Source organism: Anomaloglossus baeobatrachus, chromosome 1, assembly GCF_048569485.1.
Source record: "Anomaloglossus baeobatrachus isolate aAnoBae1 chromosome 1, aAnoBae1.hap1, whole genome shotgun sequence".
In the NCBI taxonomy this organism is placed as follows: domain Eukaryota; kingdom Metazoa; phylum Chordata; class Amphibia; order Anura; family Aromobatidae; genus Anomaloglossus; species Anomaloglossus baeobatrachus.
In genome coordinates, this window is record NC_134353.1 from 26,043,351 (window position 1) to 26,071,112 (window position 27,762).

Sequence of the window (27,762 nt, forward strand, 5' to 3'; positions counted from 1 at the left end):
AGTTCACCAATTTGAAAAGGGGTTTGCATCTGTTGGACCTGGTGAGAGCACTCAGGATCTACATTTCCCGCACGGCGCCTATGCGCCGTTCGGATGCACTCTTTATCCTGGTCGCTGGTCAGCATAAGGGATCGCAAGCTTCCGAATCCACCCTTGCGCGGTGGATCAAGGAACCAATTCTTCACACCTACCGTTCTGCTGGGCTTCCGATTCCATCTGGACTGAAGGCCCATTCTACCAGAGCCGTGGGTGTGTCCTGGGCATTACGGCATCAGGCTACGGCTCAGCAGGTGTGCCAGGCGGCTACCTGGTCGAGTCTGCACACTTTTACCAAGCATTATCAGGTGCATACCTACGCTTCGGCGGATGCCAGCCTAGGTAGACAAGTCCTTCAGGCGGCGGTGGCTCACCTGTAAGAAAGGGCTGCTTGACAGCCCTATCACGAGGTATTCTTTTACCCACCCAGGGACTGCTTTTGGACGTCCCAATTGTCTGGGTCTCCCAATTAGGAGCGAAAAAGAAGAAGGGAATTTTGTTTACTTACCGTAAATTCCTTTTCTTCTAGCTCCAATTGGGAGACCCAGCACCCGCCCTGTTTTTTCTTAGGGTATTTGTTTTTCGGGTGCACATGTTGTTCATGTTGATAAGTTACGTTCTCCGGTATTGTTTATCGGATTGAATTTGTTTTTGAAACAGTTATTGGCTTTCCTCCTTCTTGCTTTTGCACTAAAACTGAGGGACCTGTGCTCCCACGGGGGGGTGTATAGCCAGAAGGGGAGGGGCCTTACACTTTTAAGTGTAGTACTTTGTGCGGCCTCCGGAGGCAGTAGCTATACACCCAATTGTCTGGGTCTCCCAATTGGAGCTAGAAGAAAAGGAATTTACGGTAAGTAAACAAAATTCCCTTCTTCCTCCCCAAATTTTGGGAGGAAAATGGGGGGTGCGTCTTATAAAGTGGTAGCGGGGGGGGGGGGGGGGTCCTGTCTGAGGCGATCGGGCGGCCGGGTGCCTGTGGCTGCATGCAAGCGGCCGGGTATCTGTACTTGCGTGCAGCGGCAGCCGGGTACCCGTGGCTGTGTGCGGGTGCTGTGTGGGGTCGGCAGCCGGGTACCTGTGCTTGCATGCGGTGGCAGCCGGGTACCCTTGGCTGTGTGCGGGCGGCAGCCGGGTGCTGTGTGCGAGCGGCAGTCGGGTGCCCGTGCGGGCGGCAGCCGGCTGCCGCCCTCACACAGGTACCCGGCTGCCGCCCTCACACAGTCACCCAGCTGCCGCCCGCACACAGCCATGGGTACCTGGCTGCCACCGCACGCAAGCACAGGTACCCGGCGGCTTGTACGCAGGGTGGGCGGGCAGCCTACTGGCTGCCACTCTGTGCATGCGGGGCGGGCGGCTGTGCAGCTTACCAGTTGTCCGCGGTCCCACTTTCAAATGATGGCGCCGGTGGAGCTCTTGGATGAGAGCTCCATCTGCGCACGCGCTGCTCCGGGAGTCAGCGCGTGCGCAGATGGAGCCCTTGGATGAGAGCTCCATCTGCGCATTGCGTCGCTCCGGGCGCCATTACTTGAATCGGGACCGCGGACACACTCCACCACTGAGCCGCCGCTCCCACCACTGAGCCGTCGCCGCCACCACTGAACTGGGACCGCGGACACACTCCACCACTGAACAGTCCCTGCCGCTGCCACCACTGAGCAGTTGCCGCCGCTCCCACCACTGAGCCGTCGCCGCCACTCCCACCACTGAGCCGTTGCCGCCGCTGCCACCACTGAACCGGGACCGCGGACACACTCCACCACTGAGCAGTCCCTGCCGCTGCCACCACTGAGCAGTTGCCGCCGCTCCCACCACTGAGCCGTCGCCGCCGCTCCCACCACTGAGCCGTCGCCGCCACTCCCACCACTGAGCCGTCGCCGCCGCTGCAACCACTGAACCGGGACCGCGGACACACTCCACCACTGAGCAGTCCCTACCACCACTGAGCAGTTGCCGCCGCCGCTGCCACCACTGAACCGGGACCGCGGACACACTCCACCACTGAGCAGTCCCTACCACCACTGAGCAGTTGCCGCCGCCGCTGCCACCACTGAACCGGGACCGCGGACACTCACTGCACCGGCCTGCTGCACGGCTCACCCGCCACGGCTGCTGCCGCCACCACGGATCCTGCCACCGCGGACGCCACCGCGCCTGCAGCCACGGACGCCACGGCACCTGCAACCACAGACCCCGCTGCCACTGACCTGCCGCGCCTGCCAGCACAACCTGTGCCTCCTGTGACCCCGCTTCACCACCACTGCTGCCCCCCTCCGGTAAGAGAACACCGGAGTATAAGACGGACCCCATTTTTCTTTTTTCTTTGTCGCTCCTTATTGGGAGACCCAGACAATTGGGTGTATAGCTATGCCTCCGGAGGCCACACAAAGTATTACACTAAAAGTGTAAAGCCCCTCCCCTTCAGCCTATACACCCCCCGTGCTGCCACGGGCTCATCAGTTTTTATGCTTTGTGCGAAGGAGGTCAGACATGCACGCATAGCTCCACAGCTTAGTCAGCAGCAGCTGCTGACTATGTCGGATGGAAGAAAAGAGGGCCCATAACAGGGCCCCCAGCATGCTCCCTTCTCACCCCACTCTTGTCGGCGGTGTTGTTAAGGTTGAGGTATCCATTGCGGGTACGGAGGCTGGAGCCCACATGCTGCTTTCCTTCCCCATCCCTCAATTAGGGCTCTGGGTGAAGTGGGATCCTTTCGGTCTCCAGGCACAGGAGACCGTGCTCCATCCACAGCTCCTGAGGACCATGCTGGATAGGAGCCGAGTATCGTTCAGGGACATGGCCCTGCTACTTTGAGGTACTCTGTGTCCCCGTGGGGACCGCGCACAGCAACACTCCAGCATTGCTGGGTGTGCTAGTGCACCGGGGACAGCAGCGCTGACTGCGTTTGTGCCATTACACACTTCAGCGTCGCTGAGTGTGTTCGTGTAGGGGGACTGCCGCGCTGACCGCCGCTGCCATGGTTATCACTGCGGCGCGGCTGGGACTGTTAGTGCGCCGGGGACTTCCGCGCCGACCGCGCTTATACGGCGGCCGCGCTTATAACTCGAGTCCCCGGCTTTTGCGGCCTAGTCTCGTTTTCTTCCCGCCCCCAGCCCTGCCAGTCAGGGGAAGGGCGGGACGCTGTACAGGACGGCAGCACTGAGGGCTGGAGCATGCTTTGCATACTCCACCCCCCTCACTCTGCACAGTGGGGCACCAGTTCCCGCACTTTTCTGGGTCACGCCCACGGCTCCCTCCTCTCCTCAGGACGCCGGCAGCCATTCCTCTCAGCTCTGCTAACGCTGGAGAGGAGAGACAAGCTCAGGGAGACCCAGGCAGGATTTCTGGTGCCCACACAACCGCTTTGCACAGGTGGTAAGCAGCACCTGTGGTGCTGGCCCCACTAGTGCAGAAGTGTACTTATAGATTATATGATTATAGACTATACTTTACACTGTATGGTGCACTGTTGATTTTTGTCTATATACCCTCCTGTATTGCTCAGAGGAGACAACAGCATGTCGTCCACAAATGGCAAGGGTGCCAAAGCACAGACTTACTATGCTGCCTGTGCAGCATGTACGGCTATACTGCCGGCAGGTTCCACTGACCCTCATTGTGTGCAATGCTCGGCCCCTGTGGCACTTTCTCAGCCGGAGCCTCTGCTAAGGGTGGCCCAGGGAGAACCACCTGTTAACACTGTCCAGGTGACAGGGACGGAGTTTGCAGTTTTTACTGAAAGACTTTCTGACACTATGGCTAAGATATTAGAAGCCTTGCAGTCCAGGCCGGCATCTCAAGCCATGGGCACTGTGGAATCACTGCACCATGGTCCCCCTCAGTTGGAACAGCAATGTCCTCCCGGGGTGTCTCATGGATCCCAGGGTGAGGTCTCTGACACGGACCGCAGCCCCAGACCGATTAAGCGAGCTCGCTATGATATCCCCTCGACATCATCACAATGTTCAGGGTCTCAGCGAGAGGACTCTCTGTATGATGAAGCGGAGGTAGCTGATCAGGATTCTGATCCTGAAGCCGCTCTCAACCTTGATACTCCTGATGGGGACGCCATAGTGAATGATCTTATTGCGTCCATCAATGAAATGTTGGATATTTCTCCCTCAGCTCCTCCAGTGGAGGAGTCAGCCTCTCAGCAGGAGAAATTCCGTTTCAGGTTTCCCAAGCGTACAAAGAGTATGTTTCTGGACCACTCTGACTTCAGAGAGGCAGTCCAGAAACACCGAGCTTGTCCAGATAAGCGTTTTTCCAAGCGCCTTAAGGATACACGTTACCCTTTCCCCCCTGATGTGGTCAAGGGCTGGACTCAGTGTCCCAAGGTGGATCCTCCAATCTCCAGGCTTGCGGCTAGATCCATAGTTGCAGTGGAAGATGGAGCTTCACTCAAGGATGCCACTGACAGACAGATGGAGCTCTGGTTGAAATCCATCTATGAAGCTATCGGCGCGTCTTTTGCTCCAGCATTCGCAGCCGTATGGGCACTCCAAGCTATCTCAGCTGGTCAGGCGCAAATTAACGCACTCACACGTACGTCTGCGCCGCAGGTGGCGTCCATAACCTCTCAAACGTCGGCATTTGCGTCCTACGCTATTAATGCTGTCCTGGACTCTGCGAGCCGTACGGCGGTTGCAGCCGACAATTCGGTGGCAATACGCAGGGCCTTGTGGCTGCGGGAATGGAAGGCAGATTCGGCTTCCAAAAAGTGCTTAACTGGATTGCCATTTTCTGGCGACCGTTTGTTTGGTGAGAGATTGGATGAAATCATCAAACAATCCAAGGGAAAGGAAACATCCTTACCCCAGGCCAAACCAAAAACACCCCAACAGAGGAGGGGACAGTCGAGGTTTCGGTCCTTTCGGGGTGCGGGCAGGTCCCAATTCTCCTCGTCCAAAAGGCCGCAGAAGGATCAGAGGAACTCCGACGCATGGCGGTCTAAATCACGCCCTAAAAAGACCGCCGGAGGTGCCGCTACTAAGGCGGCTTCCTCATGACTTACGGTCTCCTCACACCGCATCCTCGGTCGGTGGCAGGCTCTCCCGCTTTTGCGACACCTGGCTGCCACAAGTAAAAGACCGTTGGGTGAGAGACATTTTGTCTCACGGTTACAGGATAGAGTTCAGCTCTCGTCCTCCGACTCGATTCTTCAGAACATCTCCGCCTCCCGAGCGAGCCGAGGCTCTTCTGCAGGCGGTGGGCATTCTGAAGGCAGAAGGAGTGGTGGTCCCGGTTCCTCTTCAGCAACAGGGTCACGGTTTCTACTCCAACCTGTTTGTGGTTCCAAAGGAGGACGGGTCCTTCCGTCCTGTTTTGGACCTAAAACTGCTCAACAAACACGTAAGGACCAGGCGGTTCCGGATGGAATCCCTCCGCTCCGTCATCGCCTCAATGTCCCAAGGAGATTTCCTAGCATCGATCGATATCAAGGATGCTTATCTCCACGTACCAATTGCTCCAGAGCATCAGCGCTTCTTGCGCTTCGCCATAGGAGACGAACACCTTCAGTTCGCGGCACTGCCGTTCGGCCTGGCGACAGCCCCAAGGGTTTTCACCAAGGTCATGGCTACAGTAGTTGCGGTCCTCCACTCTCAGGGTCACTCAGTGATACCTTACTTAGACGATCTGCTGGTCAAGGCACCCTCTCAAGAGGCATGCCAACACAGCCTCAACGTTACTCTGGAGATTCTCCAGAGTTTCGGGTGGATCATCAATTTTCCAAAGTCAAATCTGACACCGGTCCAATCGCTGACATATCTTGGCATGGAGTTTCATACCCTCTCAGCGATAGTGATGCTTCCGCTGGACAAACAGCGTTCACTACAGACAGGGGTGCAATCTCTCCTTCAAGGTCGGTCACACCCCTTGAGGCGCCTCATGCACTTCCTGGGGAAGATGGTGGCAGCAATGGAAGCAGTCCCTTTCGCGCAGTTTCACCTGTGTCCACTTCAATGGGACATCCTACGCAAGTGGGACAGGATGCCGACGTCCCTAGACAGGAACGTCTCCCTCTCTCAGGCAACCAAAGCTTCCCTTCGGTGGTGGCTTCTTCCCACCTCATTATCGAAGGGGAAATCCTTCCTACCCCCATCCTGGGCGGTGGTCACGACGGACGCGAGTCTGTCAGGGTGGGGAGCAGTTTTTCTCCACCACAGGGCTCAGGGTACGTGGACTCAGCAAGAGTCCTCACTTCAGATCAATGTTCTGGAGATCAGGGCAGTGTATCTAGCCCTAAAAGCGTTCCAGCAGTGGCTGGAAGGCAAGCAGATCCGAATTCAGTCGGACAACTCCACAGCGGTGGCTTACATCAACCACCAAGGTGGGACACACAGTCGGCAAGCCTTCCAGGAAGTCCGGCGGATTCTGCTGTGGGTGGAAGCCACAGCATCCACCATATCCCAGTTCACATCCCGGGCGTAGAAAACTGGGAAGCAGACTTTCTCAGTAGCCAGGGCATGGATGCAGGGGAATGGTCCCTTCACCCGGACGTGTTTCAGGAGATCTGTTGCCGCTGGGGGATGCCGGACGTCGACCTAATGGCGTCACGGCACAACAACAAGGTCCCAACATTCATGGCTCGATCTCAAGATCACAGAGCTCTGGCGGCAGACGCCTTAGTTCAGGATTGGTCACAGTTTCGGCTTCCTTATGTGTTTCCTCCTCTGGCACTGTTGCCCAGAGTGTTACGCAAGATCTTGGCCGACTGCCGCCGCGTCATCCTCGTCGCTCCAGACTGGCCGAGGAGGTCGTGGTACCCGGATCTGTGGCATCTCACGGTCGGCCAACCGTGGGCACTGCCAGACCGACCAGATTTGCTGTCTCAAAGGCCGTTTTTCCACCCTCGTTTTGTCCTCATCCAGTTCACCAATGTGAAAAGGATTTGCACTTGTTAGATCTGGTGAGAGCACTCAGACTCTACATTTCTCGTACGGCGCCCCTGCGCCGCTCGGATGCACTCTTTGTCCTTGTCGCTGGCCAGCGTAAAGGGACACAAGCTTCCAAGTCAACCCTGGCTCGGTGGATCAAGGAACCAATTCTCGAAGCTTACCGTTCCTCGGGGCTTCCGGTTCCCTCAGGACTGAAGGCCCATTCTACCAGGGCCGTGGGAGCGTCCTGGGCCTTGCGACACCAGGCTACGGCTCAGCAGGTGTGTCAGGCAGCTACCTGGTCGAGCCTGCACACTTTCACGAAACACTATCAAGTGCATACCTATGCTTCGGCAGATGCCAGCCTAGGTAGGCGAGTCCTTCAGGCGGCAGTTGCCCACCTGTAGGACGGAGCCGTTACGGCTCTATTATGAGGTATTATTTACCCACCCAGGGACTGCTTTTGGACGTCCCAATTGTCTGGGTCTCCCAATAAGGAGCGACAAAGAAGAAGGGAATTTTGTTTACTTACCGTAAATTCCTTTTCTTCTAGCTCCAATTGGGAGACCCAGCACCCACCCCTGTTTTTGTATACACATGTTGTTCATGTTAAATGGTTTCAGTTCTCCGATATTCCTTCGGATTGAATTTACTTTAAACCAGTTTATAATTTTTTCCTCCTTCGGGCTTTTGCACCAAAACTGATGAGCCCGTGGCAGCACGGGGGGTGTATAGGCTGAAGGGGAGGGGCTTTACACTTTTAGTGTAATACTTTGTGTGGCCTCCGGAGGCATAGCTATACACCCAATTGTCTGGGTCTCCCAATTGGAGCTAGAAGAAAAGGAATTTACGGTAAGTAAACAAAATTCCCTTCTTTTACCTTTTTTTATGTCTAAGTCTGGGGTGCGTCTTTATATTCCGGTGCGTCTTATAAAGCGAAAAATACGGTATATATATATATATATATATATATATATATATATATATATATATATATATATATATATATATATATATATATATATATATATATATATGTACAGACCAAGTGTTTGGACACACCTTCTCATTCAACGAGTTTTCTTTATTTTTCTGAATTAAAGGCATCAAAACTATGAATTAACACATGTGGAATGAAATACTTAACAAAAAAGTGTGAAACAACTGAAAATATGTCTTATATTCTAGGTTCTCCTTTTACTTTGATTACTGCTTTGCGCACTCTTGGCATTCTCTTGATGAGCTTCACTCTTTGAATGAGAAGGTGTGTCCAAACTTTTGGTCTGTACTGTATAATTACTATATAGATACCGTATTTTTCGGACTATAAGACGCACTCCCCCCCCCATAATGTTGGGGGAAAGTTGGGGGTGCGTCTTATGGTCTGAATGTTGGGCTGCGGGGAATGAGGATGCTGGGGTGGCGCGGGTCATCAAGGGCATGAACAGGCTGTAGCAGCCTGCCGTGACCACGTGGGCCCGCTCATCACATATGCACGCCCATCCTCCTGCTCATCATCCCTCAGCGCTGAAGCCAGCACTGACTGATGGGCGGGGGGTGCGCGCATAATTAACAGCCGGCCGTGATCACCTCTGGCAACTACAGCCTGGAGTGAGCATGTGCAGCTGTATTCACTGCCCCCCGCGCATCATTATAAGCGCGGGGGGCAGTGAATAAGTATGGCACACTCACCGACCACTTCCCTGCAGCACCGCGATGTCCTCCAGTCTGCCGGTCAGCTGATCTGTGTAGAGAGCGGTGAGCACAGCGATGACGTCATCGCTGTGCGCGCCGCTAGTCTCCACGCAAGTCAGCTGACTGGCAGACAGGAAGACATTGCGATGCTGCAGGGAAGTGACCGGTGACTGCTCCACACAGATCAGCGGCGCTGCCTCCGCCACAGACAGGGGGAGGAGCGATGCTGCATGGAGCGAAGAAAGGAGAGTATAAACGTTTATTGTTTTTTGTGTAATACAGGATACTTGCCGTATAACAAATATGAAGGTTTATAGCAGCATGGGGCCATATAGCAGGATGGCAGTATATAGCAGGATGGATGAGGGTATATAGCAGCATGGGGCTATATAGCATAATGAGGGGGGTATATAGCGGCATGGGGCCACATAGCAGCATGGGGTACTTTTAGTGGAGAATTTGGGGACATTACCCCCATAATAGTGTCAGCAGCAGATCCTCGCCCCAGAACAATGTGTCATGACCACATTTTTTGCTTAAAATTATATTTTCCTCCTCTAAAATCAGGGTGCGTCTTATGGTCCGGTGTGTCTTATAGTCCGAAAAATACGCTTCTGTCTGTCTCCCGCACATGTTGGCCCGCTCCGGGCCCGCCCACGTTGGGCACCTATACACTTCCCCTCCCCCTCCCCCCCCCCCCCCCTTCCCAGAACTACTCCTCCTATTAGACTCCTCTCCCCCAGGACTACTCCTCCTATTAGACTCCTCTCTGAGGGGTGCGCAGCATGGGGGATGAAGCACGATAGGGGTGTGCAGCATGGGGGATGGAGCACAATGGGAGTGCGCAGCATGGGGGTATGAAGCACGATAGGGGTGCGCAGCATGGGGGTATGAAGCACGATGGGGGTGCGCAGCATGGGGGTATGAAGCACGATGGGGGTGTGCAGCATGGGGGATGGAGCACGATGGGGGTGTGCAGCATGGGGGATGGAGCACGATGGGGGTGTGCAGCATGGGGGTATGAAGCACGATGGTGTGCAGCATGGGGGTATGAAGCACGATGGTGTGCAGCATGGGGGTATGAAGCACGATGGTGTGCAGCATGGGGGTATGAAACACGATGGTGTGCAGCATGGGAGGGATGAAGCACGATGGTGTGCAGCATGGGGGGATGAAGCACGATGGGTGCGTAGCATGGGGGATGGAGCATGATGGGGGGTGCGCAGCATGGGGGATGCAGCACGATGGGGGGGGTGCGCAGCATGGGGATGCAGCACGATGGGGGCTGTGCAGCATGGGGGATGCAGCACGATGGGGGTGCACACCTCCCCCCAAAACACACACACCGCCAAACACGCACCGTACAACACACCACACACACACTGGGAACCACAAACACCGCCCTACAGACACCCACACACAACAGCCACCACACAAACACCACGGCACACACAAATATACGCACACACTGCGCAACACACACACTGCACAAAACATATCTCCCCCACAACGCACACAGGCACCCCACACACACACACAAAAATTGCGCAACACACACAATGCTGCAGACACACAGCGCTCCACACACAACACACACACACCGCTCTCCTACACCCCCACACCCAGACAACACCCAGAACAGGCATCTAATTAATATACATATATATATATATATATATATATATATATATATATATATATATATATATATATATATATAATTTATTTATATATATATTTATATATATATTTATATTTATATATATATATATATTTATATTTATATATATATATATATATATATATATATATATATATATATATATAATTTATCTCACCTTCATCTTCTTCCAGCAGAACATGCTATTAAGTAGTTAACGCTAATGGTAGCGATCGCTGACTGAAGATTGTTTGCCATGACAGTGTCACACTAGGGACGAGAGGCTATACCAGCCGTATAGGACAACACAAAGGAAGGGTAGAGGAATGCCTTATAGCTAGGGGAAGGGGGAAGTGGTGACCCCTGACAACATCCTGCAGCTTGCCCTCGCTGCCCTCACCAACCCTATACAGACTCCGCATCTGTCGGCGAGCTGGTACATGGGGGCCCTTTCTTACCTTGGCAAAATGGGCCTTAGTAAGGATGGCGGGTATGAGCGCTAGTCAACACCACTAACACTAAAGGAAGACACAAGGAAACCTTACAGGGGAAACATGCTATCACCTGAGCCCAGGGAGATAGCAAAAGTCATCACTTATCTGCAGAGCAGCAACTGCAGAAGTCTCTGGAGCAACAGGAGACGACCACTGCAGACCACAACAAGGAGCAAAATATAAACCGTACCCAAACCACCCCAGGGTGAGGTTAATAAAGGAAGTCAGAGGATAGCAACTGGGAGGAAGGACTTGCAGGTCCCCAGGGTCCTGGTGTCCACTGGACTGTCATATAACACGTGCCGCAAACTGTGGTCTTCTAGCACTCGCTGCCACTGGATTGTCAGCCGGCCGTGGTACCACCGTGACACATCCGTGACAGCCAGCCACCAAGGTGTTTCTGTGCAGACCGGCCCGTCCCTGGCGTCCACAGGAGAACGGGAATTTTACTTTATACTGCAATACTGTTGTATCGCTGCTTAAAGAATAAGTGATCACTGGATCAAGTTACAGTAGAATTTTTGTTCAAATCAAGATTTATTGAAGAAAATGTCAATACAAAACATTCAAAGACATTCTGTAAGTGATTACATATGACTATTAAAGAGATCCAAGAAAAAGGAAACCGAGAATGACCTATCTAGTAGATAAAACCTTACATGGATCTCAGTATAGGAGTAAAAACAGTGATATTGATCTATTTTCAAATTAAAGTCTTATCGAAGAGCTAGTAGGAATAGCGAAAAGAATAGAATAGAAACCGTGAGCGAGAAAAGGGAAAAAGAGAACAGCCCTGCATTAGAGGTTCAAGCCTCACTTCTCTCGGTCATCCCATACTAGACATGGTTCACTAACTTGAAATCCACAGTCCAAATTCCACAGATTCTCTGTACATAATCCAGGGGGTCCACACCTTCAGCACCTTTCCGAAGTGTCTGTTGCCTGTCCTATAAGTTCCTCCATCCTAAAAATCTCATTGCATTCTGAAACCAGATCAGATTTAGAAGGTGTCACTACCTGTTTCCACCATCTGGGGATCAGCCTCCTGGCGGCTGCCAGAAAATGCCTAAGGATGCTCTTCTTGTATTTAGCAATGACAAAAGGGCAAGCTCAGGGGTAGGCCGAATCCCCATTCCAGAAACTTTGTTAAATAGAACGAATACGTCTCTCCAGAATGCCCTAATAGAGGGGCATTGCCACCAGATAAGTATGTACGAGCCTCTTTCTCTCAGACATCTCAAACAGGTGTCCGATGAACCAGGGAACATAGCTTTCTTCGGCGCTCTATTGGGAGACCCAGACGATTGGGTGTATAGCTACTGCCTCCGGAGGCCACACAAAGCATTACACTAAAAAGTGTAAGGCCCCTCCCCTTCTGGCTATACACCCCCCGTGGGATCACGGGCTGCTCAGTTTTCAAGCTTTGTGCGAAGGAGGCACACATCCATGCATAAGCTCCACTGTTTAGTCAGCAGTAGCTGCTGACTATATCGGATGGAAGAAAAGAGGGCCCATACTAGGGCCCCCAGCATGCTCCCTTCTCACCCCACTTGCGGTTTGTAAGGTTGAGGTACCTATTGCTGGTACGGAGGCTGGAGCCCACATGCTGTTTTCCTTCCCCATCCCCCTGAGGGGCTCTGAGGAAGTGGGATCTTTCCGGCCACCAAGCCCTGAGGCCGGGCTCCATCCACAGACCCATAGAACCTGCTGGATGTGGAGCGGGAGTGCCGTTCAGGGACAAGGCCCTGCAACTTTCAGGTACTCTGTGTCCCCGTATGGCAGGCCACGCACACTCCAGGCTTGCTGGGTGTGCTAGTGCGCCGGGGACTGTAGCGCTGTGCGCTGGGCTTATAGTCCCTGCAGATTACTGGGGGACTTTACGTGTGGGGACCGCCGCGCCGACCGCCCCTGGAGCGGCGGCGCAGCTGCGACTTGTAGTGCGCCGGGGACGCGCCGACCGCGCTTTTACGGCGGCGGCGCTTCTAACTTTAGTCCCCGGCTTTTGCGGCCTAGCGCCGCTTCGTTCCCGCCCCCACCCTGTCACTCAGGGAAAGGGAGAGACGCTGTTCTATAGCAGCGCCGAGGGCTGGAGCCTTATTTGCATTCTCCAGCCCCCTTCACTAGACACAGTGGGCGCCGGGTTCCCGCTCTTGTCTCGGGCACGCCCTCGGCCCGCCCCTCTCCTCTGGACGCCGGCAGCCATTCCGGCACGCAGAGCGGGAAAACGGAGACAAGCGCTGAGCTACCAGCACAGGATTCCGGCGCCACACACCCGCTTTTGTGCGGGCGGTAAGCGGCAACTAAAGTGCTGACCCACTAATGCCGAAGTGTCCTGTTGTACTTTTGTACGGTCGCTATTCAGGATGCAGACCTAGAAACAGCAGCAAAAGATCAGGGGTGCTAAAGCACAGACTCTATATGCTGCTTGTCTTGCATGTGCTGCAGTGTCATGTGTCCTTTATGCTTGTATGCTTTACATTGCACTGTAAGGGCTATTCTTGGCTGTCTACCCGCCTAGATGGCTAGACAGCGGCAGCAAACAGCAATGGTGCTAAGGCACAAGCTTTCAATGCTGCTTGGATTGCATGTACTGCAGAGTTTATTTTCATGCTTGTACATTCACTGCATGTCGCTATTCTTGGCTAATGCTCCTTGATGACTAGACAACAGCAGCAGAAAAGCAAGGGTGCTAAGGCACAAGCTTTCAATGCTGCTTGGATTGCATGTGCTGCAGTGGTTATTTTCATGCTTGTATGCTATACATTCACTGTATGTCGCTTTTCTTGGCTAATGCTCCTGAATAACTAGACAACGGCAGCAGAAAAGCAAAGGTGCCAAGGCACAGGCTTTCTATGCTCCTGGTACTGCATGTGCTGAAGTGTTTATTGTACTTCATGCTTGTATGCTATACATTGCACTGTACGGTCGCTATTCTTGGCTAACGCTCCTAGATGGCTAGACAGCAACAGCAAAAAAAAAAAAAAAGCATGGGTGCCAAGGCACAGGCTTTCTATGCTGCTTGTACTGCATGCGATACTGTTCCAGGACCCCCAGTGTGTGCAATTACTCAACGGGGTCTCTGCTACAGGTGGCCAAAAGAACCACCTGTGATCCCTGTCCAGGGACAGGGACGGAGTTGCAGTTTCCGCTGATATATTGTCTGTGACTATGACTAACATCTTACAGACTTTGCAGTCCAGACAGACCTTGGGCAATGTTGATTCAATGCCCCTGGCCACCCTGATTTCGAAACAAATCATGGCTCCAGGAGGGTCCCATGCATCCCAGGGTGCAGGCTCTGACACGAACGACAGTCCCAGACGGCCTAAGCGAGCTCCCTAAGAACGGCCCTCGACTTCATCACAGTACTCTCTGTATGATGATGCAGACGTAGCTGTTCAGGACTCTGATCCTGAGACCGCTCTCAATCCGGATACACCGGATGGTGACGCTATAGTGAATAATCTTATAGCGTCCATCAATGGAAGGTTGGGTATTTCTCCCTCAACTCCTCCAGTGGAGGGGTCAGCTTCACAGCAGAAGAAATCCCTATTTCGGTATCTCAAGCGTATATTGAGTACTTTTCTGGTCACTCTGACTCCAGAGAAGCAGTCCAGGAACACCACGCTTATCCCGATAAGCGTTTCTCCAACCGTATTGAGGATACGCGTTGTCTCTTCCCCCCTGACGTGCTCAAGCGCTCCAAGGGTGGATCCCCCAATCTCCAGGCTTGCGGCTAGATCTATAGTTGCAGTGGAAGATGGGACTTCACTTAAAGATGCCATTGACAGACAGATAGCCCTCTGGTTGCAATCTGTCTATGAAGCTATCGGCGGGTCGGTTGCCCCGGCATTCGCAGCCATAGAGGCACTCCAAGCTATTTCAGCTAGTATTGCGCAGAGGGACGCGGTCACATGTACATCTTGGCCGCAGTAGCGTCCTTCACCTCGCAATGTCGGCATTGCGACTCAAGCTGTTTATGCTGTCCTGGACTCTACGAGCCGTACGTCAGTGGCGTCCGCCAACTCCGTGTTGTTACGCTCCTCGTGTTAAGGGATTGGAGCAGATGCTGCTTCCACAAAAGTGCTTAACCAGATTGCCTTTATCTGGTGACAGACTGTTTTCGTGAGCGGTTGGATTAAATCATTCAACTGTCCAAGGGTACGGATTCTTCCTTACCCCAGCTATCAAACAAGACCCATCAGGAGAAGGGACAGTCGAGGTTTCGGTCCTTCCCAGGCTCGGGCACGTCCCAATTGCCCTCGTCCAACAGGACTCAAAAGGCTCAGAGGGGCGCAGGTTCCTGGCGGGCTCAATCACGCCCGGAGAAGGCAGCCGGAGGAACCGCTACCAAGGCGGTTTCCTCATGACTTTCAGCCCTCTCTCTCCGCGTCCGCGGTCGGTGGCAGACTCCCCCGCTTTAGCGACATTTAACTGCCACGGGTCAATGGCCGGGGGGTGAGAGACAGTTTGTCGCAAAAACTTCCTCACCGGCCGAGCCGAGGCTCTTCTGCAGGCAGTAGGAGTCGTAATCCCGGTTCCTCCTCAGGAACAAGAGACACTTTTTACTCCGATCTGGTCGGGGTGACAAAATAGGACGACTCCTTCCGTTCCGTTCTGGACCTTAAACTGCTCAACAAGCCAGGCGGTTCCGGATGGAATCCCTCCGCTCCGTCATTGCCTCAATGTCTCAAGGAGATTTCCTAGCATCAATAGACATCAGGATGCTTATCTCCACGTGCCGATTGCTCCAGAGCACCGGCGTTTGCTACGATTCGTTATTGAAGACGAGCATCTTCGGTTCGTAGCCCTACCCTTCGGTCTGGCGACAGCCCCACGGGTTTTCACCAAGTTCATGGCAGCAGTGGGACCACTCCCGCACTCTCAGGGTCACCCTGTGATCCCTTACTTAGACCATCTACTTGTCAAGGCACTCTTTTAAGAGGCATGCCAACACAGCCTGAACATGGCGCTGGAGACTTCCCAGAGTTTCGGGTGGGTCCTCAACTTTTCAAAGTTAAACCCAATCGCTGGCATATCTTAGCTTGGGGTTTCACACTCTCTCAGCGATGGTGAAGCTTCCACTGGACAAACAGCGGTCACTACAGACGGGGGTGCAGTCTCTCCTTCAAGGAGACACCTCATCCAGAGGCAGTCCCTTTCACGCAGTTTCATCTGCGTCCACTTCAATAGAACATTCTTCGCTAATGGGAGGGGAAGTCGATGTCCCTACACAGGAACGTCCCCCTTTCTCAGACGATCAAGGACTCTCTTCAGAGGAGTCCACTCTTCAGATCAATTGTCTGGAGCTCTGGGCAGTGTATATTGCCCTGCAAGACTTCCTGCAGTGGCTGGAAGGCAAACAGATCCGAATTCAGTCGGACAATCCACAGCGGTGGCATACATCAACCACCAAGGCGGACTACGCAGTCGGCGAGCCTCCCAGGAAGTCCGCCGGATTCTGCTAGGGGTGGAAGACAGAGCATACACCATATCCGCAGTTCACATCCCGGGCATAGAAAACTGGGAAGCAGACTTCCTCAGTCACCAGGGCGTGGACGCAGGAGAATGGTCTCTGCACCCGGACGGGTTTCACGAATCGGCACAACAGCAAGGTCCCGGTTTTCATGACGATCAAAGAGCTCTGGCGACAGGCATCTCACGGTCGGTCAACCGTGGGCACTACCAGACCGGCCAGACTTACTGTCCCAAGGGCCGTTTTTCCATCTGAATTCTACGGCCCTGAACCTACTGTGTGGCCATTGCGTCCTAGATCCTAGTGTCCTCAGGATTATCCCAAGGGGTCGTTGCCACCATGAGACAGGCTATGAAGCCCACGTCTGCTAAGATCTACCACGGAAGTGGAAGATTTTCTTTTACTGGTGCTCTGTACAAGGAGTGTCCCCCTGGCCATTGGCATTGCCTACTTTTCTTTCCTTCCTGCAATCTGGGTTGGAAAAGGGCTTGTCGCTCGGCTCCCTTAAAGGGCAAGTCTCGGCGCTATTGGTGTTTTTTCAGAAGCGTCTAGCACGACGTCCGCAGGTACGCACGTTCCTGCAGGGGGTTTGTCATATCGTCCCCCCGTACGAGCGGCCGTTAGATCCATGGGATCTGAACAGGGTACTAGTTGCTCTCCAGAAGCCGCCTTTCGAGTCTCTGACGGATGTTTCACTCTCTCGACTATCACGGAAAGTGGCCTTTCTGGTAGCGATCACGTCTCTTCGGAGAGTGTCTGAGCTAGCAGCGCTGTCATCCAAGGCTCCCTTCCTGGTGGTCCACCAGGACAAGGTAGTGCTGCGCCCCATTCAGGAGTTTCTCCCTAAGGTAGTATCCTCGTTTCATATTAATCAGGATATCTCCTTACCTTCCTTTTGTCCTCATCCGGTTCACCGGTATGAAAAGGATTTACATTTGTTAGATCTGGTGAGAGCACTCAGAATCTACATTTCCCGCACGGCGCCCCTGCGCCGCTCTGATGCACTCTTTGTCCTTGTCGCTGGCCAGCGCAAGGGGTCGCAGGCTTCTAAAGCCACCCTGGCTCGATGGATCAAAGAACCAATTCTGGAAGCCTACCGTTCTGCGGGGCTTCCGGTTCCTTCAGGGCTGAAGGCCCATTCAACCAGAGCCGTGGGTGCGTCCTGGGCATTACGACACCAGGCTTCGGCTCAACAAGTGTGCCAGGCAGCTACCTGGTCGAGTTTGCACACTTTCACCAAACATTATCAGGTGCATACCTATGCTTCGGCGGACGCCAGCCTAGGTAGAAGAGTCCTGCAGGCGGCAGTGGCCTCCTCGTAGAGGAGGGCTGTCTTGCAGCTCTAACTTGAGGTATTTTGTTACCCACCCAGGGACTGCTTTTGGACGTCCCAATCGTCTGGGTCTCCCAATAGAGCGCCGAAGAAGAAGGGAATTTTGTTACTTACCGTAAATTCCTTTTCTTCTAGCTCTTATTGGGAGACCCAGCACCCGCCCTGTTGTCCTTCGGGATTTTTGGTTTGTTTGCGGGTACACATGTTGTTCATGTTGAACGGTTTTCAGTTCTCCGATGTTACTCGGAGTGAATTTGTTTAAACCAGTTATTGGCTTTCCTCCTTCTTGCTTTAGCACTAAAACTGAGCAGCCCGTGATCCCACGGGGGGTGTATAGCCAGAAGGGGAGGGGCCTTACACTTTTTAGTGTAATGCTTTGTGTGGCCTCCGGAGGCAGTAGCTATACACCCAATCGTCTGGGTCTCCCAATAAGAGCTAGAAGAAAAGGAATTTACGGTAAGTAACAAAATTCCCTTCTTAATTGTCGTCGGGCATCTATACCACCGTATCAAGATCTTGTAGCTTCTCTCCTGCGTCAGAGCACACATAGAAGAGTGCTTAGTGAACAGTAGAATCTTAGCACGGGCACCCTCAGAAAGGCGTCTCCCCAGATCCTCCTTCCATTTGGTGAAGCAAAGAAGTTGTGAACCTCTAGTAGTCACAGTGTCCAGAAACCGGTTGTACAGCAATGAGACCGGATGGGCAGGAGGGTACCTATCCGAGTAAAGCTGTTCAAAAGCAGTAGGAGGTCTAAAAATATTGTCGCTGGGGGTTAAAGACCTAATATAGCTTTCTTTGTCGCTCCATTGGGAGACCCAGACAATTGGGTGTATAGCTTCTGCCTCCGGAGGCCACACAAAGTATTACACTTAAAAGTGTAAAGCCCCTCCCCTTCTGCCTATACACCCCCCCCGTGCATCACGGGCTTCTCAGTTTTTATGCTTTGTGCGAAGGAGGCACACATCCACGCATAGCTCCACATCTTAGTCAGCAGCTGCTGACTATGTCGGATGGAAGAAAAGAGGGCCCATAACAGGGCCCCCAGCATGCTCCCTTCTCACCCCACTCTTGTCGGCGGTGTTGTTAAGGTTGAGGTACCCATTGCGGGTACAGAGGCTGGAGCCCACATGCTGTTTTCCTTCCCCATCCCTTAATGGGCTCTGGGTGAAGTGGGATCCTAATCGGTCTCCAGGCACATGAGACCGTGCTCCCTCCGCAGCCCCTGGGGAATCTGCTGACAGGAGCCGAGTATCGACAGGGACAAGGCCCTGCTACTGTGAGGTACTCTGTGTCCCCGTGGGGACCGCGCATAGAGCGCTGATGCCACACACACTGCAGCACTGCTGGGTGTGTTAGTGCGCCGGGGACTACCGCGCAGGCCGCGCTGTGAGGTACTCTGTGTCCCCGTGGGAACCGCGCATGGAGCGCTGGTGGCCATATACACTGCAGCACCGCTGGGTGTGTTTGTGCGCCGGGGACTACCGCGCCGGCCGCGCTTATATGCCGGCCGCGCTTATAACTTTAGTCCCCGGCTTTTGCGGCCTAGTATCGCATATTCCCGCCCCCAGGCCTGTCAGTCAGGGGAAGGGAGGGACGCTGCACAGGACGTTAGTGCTGAGGGTTGGAGCATACTTTGTATCCTCCTCCCCCCTCATACAGCACACTGGGGCTCCAGATTCCCGCACTTTCTAGGGCACGCCCACGGCCCCCTCCTCCCTACAGAACGCCGGCAGCCATTCCTGTCAGCACTTCTAACGCTGGAGAGGAGAGACAACAGGCTCTGGGAGGCCCATGCAGGGATTCTGGTGATCACACAACCGCTTTGAGCGGTCGGTAAGCAGCACCTGAGGTGCTGGCCCCACGGAGTGCAGAAGTGTACATATATATATATATGCTTATATGCTATACATTTACACTGTACTGTCGCACTGTTGATTTTTGGCTATATACCCTCCTGGATTGTACTCAGAGGAGACAACAGCATGTCGTCTGCAAATAGCAAGGGTGCCAAAGCACAGGCTTACTTTGCAACCTGTACCTCATGTGCGGCTATACTACCGGCAGGTTCCACGGACCCTCATTGTGTGCAATGCTCGGCCCCTTTGGCACTTACTCAGCCGGAGCCTCTGCTACTGGTGGCCCAGGTGGAACCACCTGCTACCACTGTCCAGGTGACAGGGACGGAGTTTGCAGTGTTTGCTGACAAACTGTCTGAGACTATGGATAAATGGTCTGCTAGGATACTAGAAGCCTTACAGTCCAGACCGGTGACTCAGGTCCCGGGCACTGTTCAATCATTGACCCCAGGCCCCCCTCAATTGGAGCTGCAGAGTGCTCCTGGGGTGACCCATGGGTCCCAGGGTGAGGTCTCTGACATGGACCGCAGTCCCAGGCCGCCTAAGCGGGGTCGCTGGGAAATTCCCTCGACTTCATCACACTGTTCAGGGTCTCAGCAGGAAGACTCTCTGGATGATGAAGAGGAGGTAGCAGATCAGGATTCTGATCCTGAGACCGCGCTTAACCTGGATACACCTGAAGGTGACGCCATAGTGAATGACCTTATAGCAACCATCAATCAGGTGTTGGATATTTCTCCACCAGCTCCTACAATTGAGGAGTCAGCTTCTCAGCAGGAGAAATTCCGTTTCAGGTCTCCCAAGCGTCCATTGAGTATGTTTCTGGATCACTCTGACTTCAGAGAGGCAGTCCAGAAACACCGAGCTTGTCCAGATAAGCGTTTTTCCAAGCGCCTTAAGGATACACGTTATCCCTTCCCCCCTGACGTTGTCAAGGGCTGGGCTCAGTGTCCTAAGGTGGATCCTCCTGTCTCCAGACTGGCGGCTAGATCCATAGTTGCAGTGGAAGATGGGGCTTCACTCAAAGATGCCACTGACAGACAGATGGAGCTCTGGTTGAAATCCATCTATGAAGCTATCGGCGCGTCTTTTGCTCCAGCATTCGCAGCCGTATGGGCACTCCAAGCTATCTCAGCTTGTCATGCGCAGATTAATGCAGTCACACGTACATCTGCTCCGCAAGTGGTGTCCTTAACCTCTCAGGCGTCGGCGTTTGCGTCCTACGCCATTAATGCGGTCCTGGACTCTACGAGCCGTTCAGCGGTAGCATCCGCCAATTCGGTGGCAGTCCGCAGGGCCATGTGGTTACGTGAATGGAAGGCAGACTCCGCTTCCAAAAAGTTCTTAACCGGTTTGCCATTTTCTGGCGACCGCCTGTTTGGTGAACGATTGGATGAAATCATTAAACAATCCAAGGGAATGGACTCTTCCTTACCCCAGTCCAAACCAAACAGACCTCAACCACGGAAGGTACAATCGAGGTTTCGGTCCTTTCGGCCCGCGGGAAGGTCTCAGTTCTCCTCGTCCAAAAGGCCTCAAAAGGATCAGAGGAACTCCGATGCATGGCGGTCTAAGTCATGTCCTAAAAAGACCGCCAGAGAAACCGCTCCCAAGGCGGCCTCCTCATGACTTTCGGCCTCCTCACACCGCATCCTCGGTCGGTGGCAGGCTTTCCCGCTTTTGCGACGCCTGGCTGCCACAGGTAAAAGACCGATGGGTGAGAGACATTCTATCCCACGGTTACAGGATAGAGCTCAGCTCTCGTCCTCCGACTCGTTTTTTCAGAACATCCCCGCCCCCCGAGAGAGCCGATGCTCTTCTTCAGGCGGTGTGCACTCTGAAGGCGGAAGGGGTGGTGATCCCTGTGCCTCTTCAGCAACAGGGTCACGGTTTTTACTCCAACTTGTTCGTGGTACCGAAAAAGATCGGATCCTTCCGTCCTGTTCTGGACCTAAAACTGCTCAACAAACACGTAAAAACCAGGCGGTTCCGGATGGAATCGCTCCGCTCCGTCATCGCCTCAATGTCCCAAGGAGATTTCCTAGCATCAATCGACATCAAAGATGCTTATCTCCACGTACCAATTGCACCAGAGCATCAGCGCTTCCTGCGTTTCGCCATAGGAGACGAACATCTTCAGTTCGTGGCACTACCTTTCGGCCTGGCGACAGCCCCACGGGTCTTCACCAAGGTCATGGCAGCAGTGGTAGCAGTCCTACACTCTCAGGGACACTCGGTGATCCCTTACTTAGACGATCTGCTTGTCAAGGCACCCACTCAAGTGGCATGCCAACACAGCCTGAACATTGCTCTGGAGACTCTCCAGAGATTCGGGTGGATCATCAATTTTCCAAAGTCAAATCTGACACCGGCCCAATCTCTGACATATCTTGGCATGGAGTTTCATACTCTGCTAGCGATAGTGAAGCTTCCGCTGGACAAACAGCGTTCACGACAGACAGGGGTGCGATCTCTCCTTCAAGGCCAGTCACACCCTCTGAGGCGCCTCATGCACTTCCTAGGGAAGATGGTAGCAGCAATGGAGGCAGTTCCTTTTGCGCAGTTTCATCTGCGTCCTCTTCAATGGGACATTCTCCGAAAATGGGACAGGAAGTCGACGTCCCTCGACAGGAAAGTCTCCCTTTCACGGGCAGCCAAGGCTTCCCTGCAGTGGTGGCTTCTCCCCACTTCTCCGTCGGGGGGGAAATCCTTTCTTCCCCCATCATGGGCTGTGGTCACGACGGACGCGAGCCTGTCAGGGTGGGGAGCCGTTTTTCTCCACCACAGGGCTCAGGGAACCTGGACTCCGACAGAGTCCTCCGTTCAGATCAATGTTCTGGAGATAAGGGCAGTGTATCTTGCCCTAAAGGCGTTCCAGCCGTGGCTGGAAGGCCAGCAAATCCAAATTCAGTCGGACAACTCCACAGCGGTGGCATACATCAACCACCAAGGGGGAACACGCAGTCGGCAAGCCTTCCAGGAAGCCCGGCGGATTCTTATGTGGGTGGAAGCCATGGCCTCCACCATATCCGCAGTTCACATCCCGGGCGTAGAAAACTGGGAAGCAGACTTTCTCAGTCGCCAGGGCATGGACGCAGGGGAATGGTCCCTTCACCCGGACGTGTTTCAGGAGATCTGTTGCCGCTGGGGGATGCCGGACGTCGACCTAATGGCGTCACGGCACAACAACAAGGTCCCAACATTCATGGCACGGTCTCAAGATCACAGAGCTCTGGTGGCAGACACCTTAGTTCAGGATTGGTCGCAGTTTCAGCTCCCTTATGTGTTTCCTCCTCTGGCACTGTTGCCCAGAGTGTTACGCAAGATCAGGTCCGACTGTCGCCGCGCCATCCTCGTCGCTCCAGACTGGCCAAGGAGGTCGTGGTACCCAGATCTGTGGCATCTCACGGTGGGTCAACCGTGGCCACTACCAGACCGACCAGACTTGCTGTCTCAAGGGCCGTTTTTCCATCTGAATTCTGCGGCCCTCAACCTGACTGTGTGGCCATTGAGTCCTGGATCCTAGCGTCTTCAGGGTTATCTCAAGAGGTCATTGCCACTATGAGACAGGCTAGGAAACCAACGTCCGCCAAGATCTACACAGGACGTGGAGGATATTCCTATCTTGGTGCTCTGATCAGGGTTTTTCTCCCTGGCCATTTGCCTTGCCCACTTTTCTTTCCTTCCTTCAATCAGGATTGGAAAAAGGGTTGTCGCTCGGCTCTCTTAAGGGACAAGTCTCAGCGCTCTCTGTGTTTTTTCAGAAGCGCCTGGCCAGACTTCCACAGGTACGCACGTTCCTGCAGGGGGTTTGTCACATAGTCCCTCCTTACAAGCGGCCGTTAGAACCCTGGGATCTGAACAGGGTACTGATGGCTCTTCAGAAACCACCTTTCGAGCCAATGAAGGATATTTCTCTTTCATGCCTTTCACAGAAAGTGGTTTTCCTAGTAGCAGTCACATCACTTTGGAGAGTGTCTGAGCTAGCAGCGCTGTCATGCAAAGCCCCTTTCCTGGTGTTTCACCAGGACAAGGTGGTTCTGCGTCTGGTTCCGGAATTTCTCCCTAAGGTGGTATCCCCCTTTCATCTCAATCAGGATATCTCCTTACCCTCTTTTTGTCCTCATCCAGTTCACCAGTGTGAAAAGGATCTGCACTTGTTAGATCTGGTGAGAGCACTCAGACTCTACATTTCTCGTACGGCGCCCCTGCGCCGTTCGGATGCACTCTTTGTCCTTGTCGCTGGCCAGCGTAAAGGGTCACAGGCTTCGAAATCAACCCTGGCTCGGTGGATCAAGGAACCAATTCTCGAAGCTTATCGATCTTCTGGGCTTCCGGTTCCCTCTGGGCTGAAAGCCCATTCTACCAGAGCCGTGGGTGCGTCCTGGGCTTTGCGACACCAGGCTACGGCTCAGCAGGTGTGTCAGGCGGCTACCTGGTCGAGCCTGCACACTTTCACGAAACACTATCAGGTGCATACCTATGCTTCGGCGGATGCCAGCCTAGGTAGGCAAGTCCTTCAGGCGGCGGTTGCCCACCTGTAGGAAAAGGCCGTGGTACGGCTCTATTACGAGGTATTATTTTACCCACCCAGGGACTGCTTTTGGACGTCCCAATTGTCTGGGTCTCCCAATGGAGCGACAAAGAAGAAGGGAATTTTGTTTACTTACCGTAAATTCCTTTTCTTCTAGCTCCAATTGGGAGACCCAGCACCCGCCCCTGTTCCCTTCGGGCTGTTGTTCTTTGTGTACACATGTTGTTCATGTTGAATGGTTTCAGTTCTCCGAAATTCCTTCGGATTGAATTTACTTTAAACCAATTTATAACTTTTACTCCTTCTTGCTTTTGCACCAAAACTGAGGAGCCCGTGATGCACGGGGGGTGTATAGGCAGAAGGGGAGGGGCTTTACACTTTTAAGTGTAATACTTTGTGTGGCCTCCGGAGGCAGAAGCTAGACACCCAATTGTCTGGGTCTCCCAATTGGAGCTAGAAGAAAAGGAATTTACGGTAAGTAAACAAAATTCCCTTCTTTCACCTGCTCATATAAAAACCAAGTCCCCGGAGGAACCAGTGCTTCTGGGAAAAGAAATGATGGAGATCTAACCTCTGAGTTGTCTGTAGTCTTTGACCATGGGATGATCTTGTTTCTTCTTGTTAAATATGGATTGGCCAGACGCACCTGCTGGGAACCCCAGGTTTCCGCAAAGTGGAGTGAGCAGACCAGGGATAGTGGTTAGCTTAATCGCCTCCAAGTTTCTCCTGACCCACCTAGACAAATTCTGTACCAGAAACTATGTCTCTCGCATGGAATTAGGAATGCTTTCTGGCAACCAAATCTCAGCCAATGGGCCATTGTCTGTCTTGTCATACTCAATATTCACCCAACACTTATCTCCTCTGTTATGGAAGAGATCCAAAATACAGGTTCCCAAGGCCGCAAAACTGTAGAGCCGGAAGTCAGGTATCCTGCCCCTCCATTTAGTGTAGTTCTACGCAAAATCTCATAGGATGTGCAGGATCTTTTGTTGGCCCAGACGAATTTATTTATCAGAGTCTTAAGTCTGGAAAAGGAGGCCGGAAGGCAAATGGGAAGAGCCTGAAAAAAGTATAAAAGACGGGGCAAAAGGTCCATCTTGACCGCATTGATCCTGCCAAACCAGGAAAGGTACAGCTGCTTCCATTTTGATATATCCTCCTCAATAGAATGGATCGCCTTGTGGAAGTTCAGACGCGGAAGACTATCCAGGTTCTTAGATATTTTAATACCCAGATAGATAAGAGATTCCGAGGCCCATTTGTATGGTAATGAGCTACAGAGTTGCGACACCAATTGAGGCGGCATAGTTACATTAAGGATTTCAGATTTATGTGAATTCACCTTAAAATTGCTGAGGCGACCAAAGCCAGAAAACTCCGATATCAGGCTTGTTATGGTGGTGACCGGGGATGTAAAGGAGCAGGTCATCAGCAAAAAGAGCCAATTTATGCTCCACACCCCCAAGAGACAGACCTCTGATAGACTGGTTAGATCTGATCGCCTCAGCGAGGAACTCCATGGTCAACACATACAAGGGGCGATCCAAAAGTAATGATAATAGGTTATTTCTATTGCACACAGAAATTAAAATTAAATGTTTTCTTCTCTCTTGGGTACCCACTAGTCCAGGGAAAAAAAATCACTTAAATAGGCCACGATTCCCATGAGCTACATTCATTTGAATATGAACTGCCGAGGAGTGAACATCAAAATGGGAAAAAAAACGAGCTCAGAGCTGTCATCAAATACCTCTGCTTGAAAAAAAATGACTAACAAAGGCATACACAGCGACTTGATGGAAACATTGGGGGACTCTTCTCCTCCACATTCCACAGTTGCACGCTGGGCCAAGGAATTTAAGCTGGGAAGAACATCGACGGAAGATGAACATCGTGAAGGACGCCCATCCACGTCCCTCTGAAGAAAACGTGAAAAACGTTGAAGTTGTATTGGCAGATGAAAGAGTGACTATCAGGCATGTAGCTGAGGTCACAGGGATCTCATATGGCAGTATTCAAAGAATCCTTGCAAAATAATTGCATATGAGAAAGGTCTCCGCGCGTTGGGTGCCAAAAAATGTTATCCGACGAGCAAAAGAAGAAACGAGTCGACATTTAAATAGCAAATCTCGAAAAGTTCCAAGCAGACAAGGAGAATTTTTTTTGTCACGGTTTTTGACCATGGACGAGACCTGGATCCACCACTTTGATCCCGAAACTAAACAACAATCGATGACATGGAAACGAGCCGACGAACCGACGCTGAAGAAATTCAAAGTGTCAAGCTCAGCAGGGAAGGTTATGGCATCCGTTTTTTGGGACGAATTATTATGGTGGACTATTTGGAGAAGGGAGCCGCTATTAGGGGCTCCTACTACGCAGAACAAATAAGAAGATTGCGGGAGGCTATCAAGGAGAAAAGGCGCGGCAAACTGCGGGCAACGCGCCGGCTCACAAAGCTGCAGTTGCCATGGCAACCATTCAAGAAGCTGGCTTTGAACTGGTGGAACACATCCCCCCCCATTCGCCAGATCTAGCCCCCAGTGGCTTCTTTCTCTTTCCTCCGCCTCAAGGAACACCTCCGGGGCAAGAAATTTGACGACAATAGCGACATAACCGCTGTGGGGGATTTTTTGAGTCAAGATCAAGAATTTTTTTTTTCGAAGGGAATTCTAAGTTTAGAAAAGAGATGGACTAAATGTATAGACTTGTTAGGAGACTATGTAGAAAAATATTTTTTTTTAATATATTTATTGTGTTTATTATTGATTATCATTACTTTTGGATCGCCCCTCGTATAACAGTGGCGAGAGTGGACAACCCTGCCTCGTCCCATTACTAATGCAAAAAGTCCGAGACAAGGAACCATTTATTTTAATCTGTGCAGTTGGTGTGGCATATAATGCTGTGATTCTATTTAACATGTTCTCCTAAAGTAGAATTTTTATTTATTTTTAAGAAATATAAAAGTTAAAATCTGCCCCGTTAAAAATTAAGAAAGTGAAAAAAAATACACATTTAGTAACTTCACATCTATGAGTTCAAGCTCAAAATATAACAGTAACCCAATCACTAAATCACATAAACTCGTAACAAAAAAACCCTCCAGAACAACAGTTCTAAAAATCTGCACTAAAATAGTATCATAAAAATGTCAGCACCGAGTCCCCATTCAAAAAGCAATCGCTCACACCGCTGCATCATTAGAAAATGGTTTTGTTTTTTGTTTTTTTATCTTTAACGATCTTATCTATGTAGAGATGTGGGGAAAAAAAAGTTACGAGAAGAAAAGGGCGGAAAAAGCCAAACCCATCCAGTGGTTATAAACCTGTCACCATTCCTTCTGAAGCTTCTCAAATGGTTTTGATCCATTTTGTGTAATGTTTTTTGTTTTTCTCTTCACAGGCAATAGTCCTCTTGCATACCCCCAGCGCTGCCAAAGCCATGCACAGCTTCCTGACCCAGTATCCATGCAGCATTGGGGATACCGTGATCAAGTGCTCGCTCCCTTCCCAGACGGCACTGGCCAAGGTGCGTGTGTGTGCGTGTGTGTACGATGTAGCACACTTTCATGCACCTCCTCGAGATTTCTATTTATTTGTTTTATTTTCTTTACAGAACGAATATGTAACTTACATTGAAGAGGACAAACCAAGGTAAACATCCGACACGACCCAAAATGAGAACGCAGCCTATTGTGCTTCCTTTTTGGGGCATTGAATCTCATGGATATTGCTGATGCTTTTACCTAACCTGTTAACAAGAGTGGATTAACCCTCAATTAAAGTATTTTCTTTTAT

General features: G+C 52.2%; 1 protein-coding gene across 2 annotated transcripts in view; it reads left to right on the top strand.

Moving 5' to 3' along the window:
- The window catches only part of ZNF638 (zinc finger protein 638), a 423,199-nt gene that overhangs the window by 338,194 nt on the left and 57,243 nt on the right, over positions 1-27,762 (top strand). For both annotated transcript variants that reach the window (XM_075346112.1, XM_075346120.1), the window contains exons 17-18: positions 27,368-27,493; positions 27,581-27,618. In XM_075346112.1, the coding sequence (XP_075202227.1) occupies positions 27,368-27,493; positions 27,581-27,618 (164 nt within the window). The remainder of the gene's footprint in view (positions 1-27,367; positions 27,494-27,580; positions 27,619-27,762) is intronic.